Source organism: Egretta garzetta, unplaced genomic scaffold, assembly GCF_000687185.1.
Source record: "Egretta garzetta isolate BGI_Z169 unplaced genomic scaffold, ASM68718v1 scaffold350, whole genome shotgun sequence".
NCBI classification, from domain to species: Eukaryota; Metazoa; Chordata; class Aves; order Pelecaniformes; family Ardeidae; genus Egretta; species Egretta garzetta.
This window is the reverse complement of record NW_009258273.1, coordinates 147436-149400: the sequence shown is the minus strand read 5'-3', so window position 1 is coordinate 149400 and position 1965 is coordinate 147436. Positions and strand designations below refer to the sequence as shown.

At 64.6% G+C, this 1965-nt stretch overlaps 2 protein-coding genes across 2 annotated transcripts in view; both read left to right on the top strand.

Moving 5' to 3' along the window:
* The first annotated feature begins 208 nt into the window (after positions 1-208).
* LOC104122775 (protein S100-A4-like) lies at positions 209-706 on the top strand. Its single transcript, XM_009634958.2, has 2 exons — positions 209-358; positions 468-706. The coding sequence occupies exons 1-2, from the start codon at positions 221-223 to the stop codon at positions 630-632; spliced, it is 303 nt and encodes a 100-aa protein (XP_009633253.1). The 5' UTR covers positions 209-220; the 3' UTR covers positions 633-706.
* Positions 707-1310: 604 nt separating this feature from the next.
* Positions 1311-1965, top strand: part of LOC118451910 — a 4017-nt gene continuing 3362 nt past the window's right edge. The window contains exon 1 of the mRNA XM_035890704.1: positions 1311-1421. Within this exon, the coding sequence (XP_035746597.1) occupies positions 1362-1421 (60 nt within the window). The 5' untranslated portion in view covers positions 1311-1361. The remainder of the gene's footprint in view (positions 1422-1965) is intronic.

Here is a 1965-nt window from a genome sequence, read left to right as displayed (position 1 = left end):
TGGCTTTTTGGGAGGTTGCCCACCCTGGGAGGGTGAAATTAGGGAGGAGGTGGTGACGCATCCCGGTGCACACCTGGGAGCAGGGCACCAGAGCAGTCGGCACAGTCTGGGGGTGAGCACTGCCCCCCCACCCCCCACCAGCATGGGGGTGCCTGGGGACCCAGAACTCTGTTCTCACCCGCTTGTGCTGTTGGTGCCACCAGGCTCGCTGGCATCCCCCATGGCGTGTCCCCTGGAGCAGGCGCTGGCCGTGATTGTCTCCACCTTCCACAAGTACTCGGGGAAGGAGGGGGACAAGTACAAGCTCAGCAAGCAGGAGCTCAAGGAGATGCTCGTGAAGGAGCTGCCCAGCTTTAGCGTAAGTGTGGGGCAGGGGGTGCCATGTCCCACAGGCGGCGCTGGGGCTCGGGCACGTGGCCTTTGATGCGGAACCCCATTTTAACCCCCCCCTCTTGCTCCTGGTGCAGAGTCAAACTAGCGAGGCCAGCTTACAGCAGCTCATGAGCCACCTGGACAGCAACAGTGACAGTGAGGTGGACTTCCAAGAGTACGTGACCTTCCTGGCCTGCATGGCCATGATGTGCAACGACTTCTTCCAGGATTGCCCCGACAAGATGCCGCGCAAGAAGTGAGCACGGGGCACCAGCCCCGGGCCCCATCGCTGCCCCCACGACCCTCCCGCTGCCCTCCTGACGCTCTTTCAATAAAAGGTTCCTTTAAACCAAGTCCTCGGCTTGCTTTGCAATGGGGGTTTCTTGCCCCAAAGGGACAGGGGTGCTGGCACACCGGGGGAGCCCCCCGTCCCCCTTCCACATGCGCGTTGCAGGTACCGGATGGCGAGTGAGACCCAGGGTGCTTCCGAGCTGGAGTTTGCTCTGTCGCAGCGTGGGCACCGCGTTCCCTGAGCTCTCATAAACCGCCCGCGGGACTGATCCCCGCCAGCCACGTTGGCGTGAGTCAGCGGCGGGCTCTGCCCAGCAGCACCCTGCCCCGCAGCCCCCATAACTGCTTCGTGGTCATGCAAGGCAAGGCAGGAGCCTTCACAGGGATTAACGCCTCTGACCGGCGCCACGATAACAGCGACGGGTGAACGACTCCTTTTTTTTTTAGCCGTAATTACTAAGCTCGCAGGGGGTCAACATCTGTCCCCCGACACCGAAGAGCAGGACCTGCTGCACTGGGAAGCCACCCAGGACCCCCTGTGCCTTCCCCACCCCAAGCGAACTCCTGGGGAGCAGGACCTCAGTTGCGTTCCCGCTCGGGGTGGGGTTGTGGCGTGCAGAGGAGTGGCTTCCCCCGCGCACCCAGCCAGCCCCCCCGGGCTGCCGGCATGGGAGGACTCAGCCCATGGCTATGAACGCATGGAGCCGTGCAGCCACGGCCCTCCCTTCCCTGCACCGGAACCTGTCCTGCTCACGTCCGTAAGTCTCCATTTCCTCCCTCCGATCCCCTTTTCTGTCCCTGCTGAAGAGCTCTGGCCAAGCCGGATTTGTGTGCTGGGCTCCAGATGTGCAGCACGCCCCTTCCAGATGTGGATCCCCCCTTGCCCCCCTGCTGGGAGCCAGAGCTTTATCGGTGGGCACAGGGCTGCTCCCAGAAGCCAAGATGTCATGACGGCTTCACTTCATCCAGCCCTGGCTTTGCCCCCCCCAGGCTACCCCCTCTGCCAGCCCCGGGGCTGGGTGCAGAGGCAGCCGGGAGCCACGTTTGGGCTGCGCCCCGTGAGTCACCCTGCAGCCACCCGCCCTGGCTGATGCCTCACCCTGGGGTGGTGTGACGGTGGGGATGTGGGGCAGCCCTCTGCACGCTTGGGGCCAGAGCTGAGCTGGGCCTGGAAGGACTTTGCCCCCTCCTGCCCTGCAGGCACCAGGGCGGAGAGGGAGCGATGCCCCGGGGCGGAGAGGGAGCGATGCCCCATGGAGGAGAGGGAGCGATGCCCCAGGGAGGACAGGGAGCGGTGCCCCC

Excerpts from the sequence above, each read along its gene's own strand:
- LOC104122775 (XM_009634958.2), top strand. The coding sequence starts at position 221 with ATGGCGTGTCCCCTGGAGCAGGCGCTGGCCGTGATTGTCTCCACCTTC. Across the intron at positions 359-467 it reads AGGAGCTGCCCAGCTTTAGC|AGTCAAACTAGCGAGGCCAG; the intron begins GTAAGTGTGGGG and ends CTCCTGGTGCAG.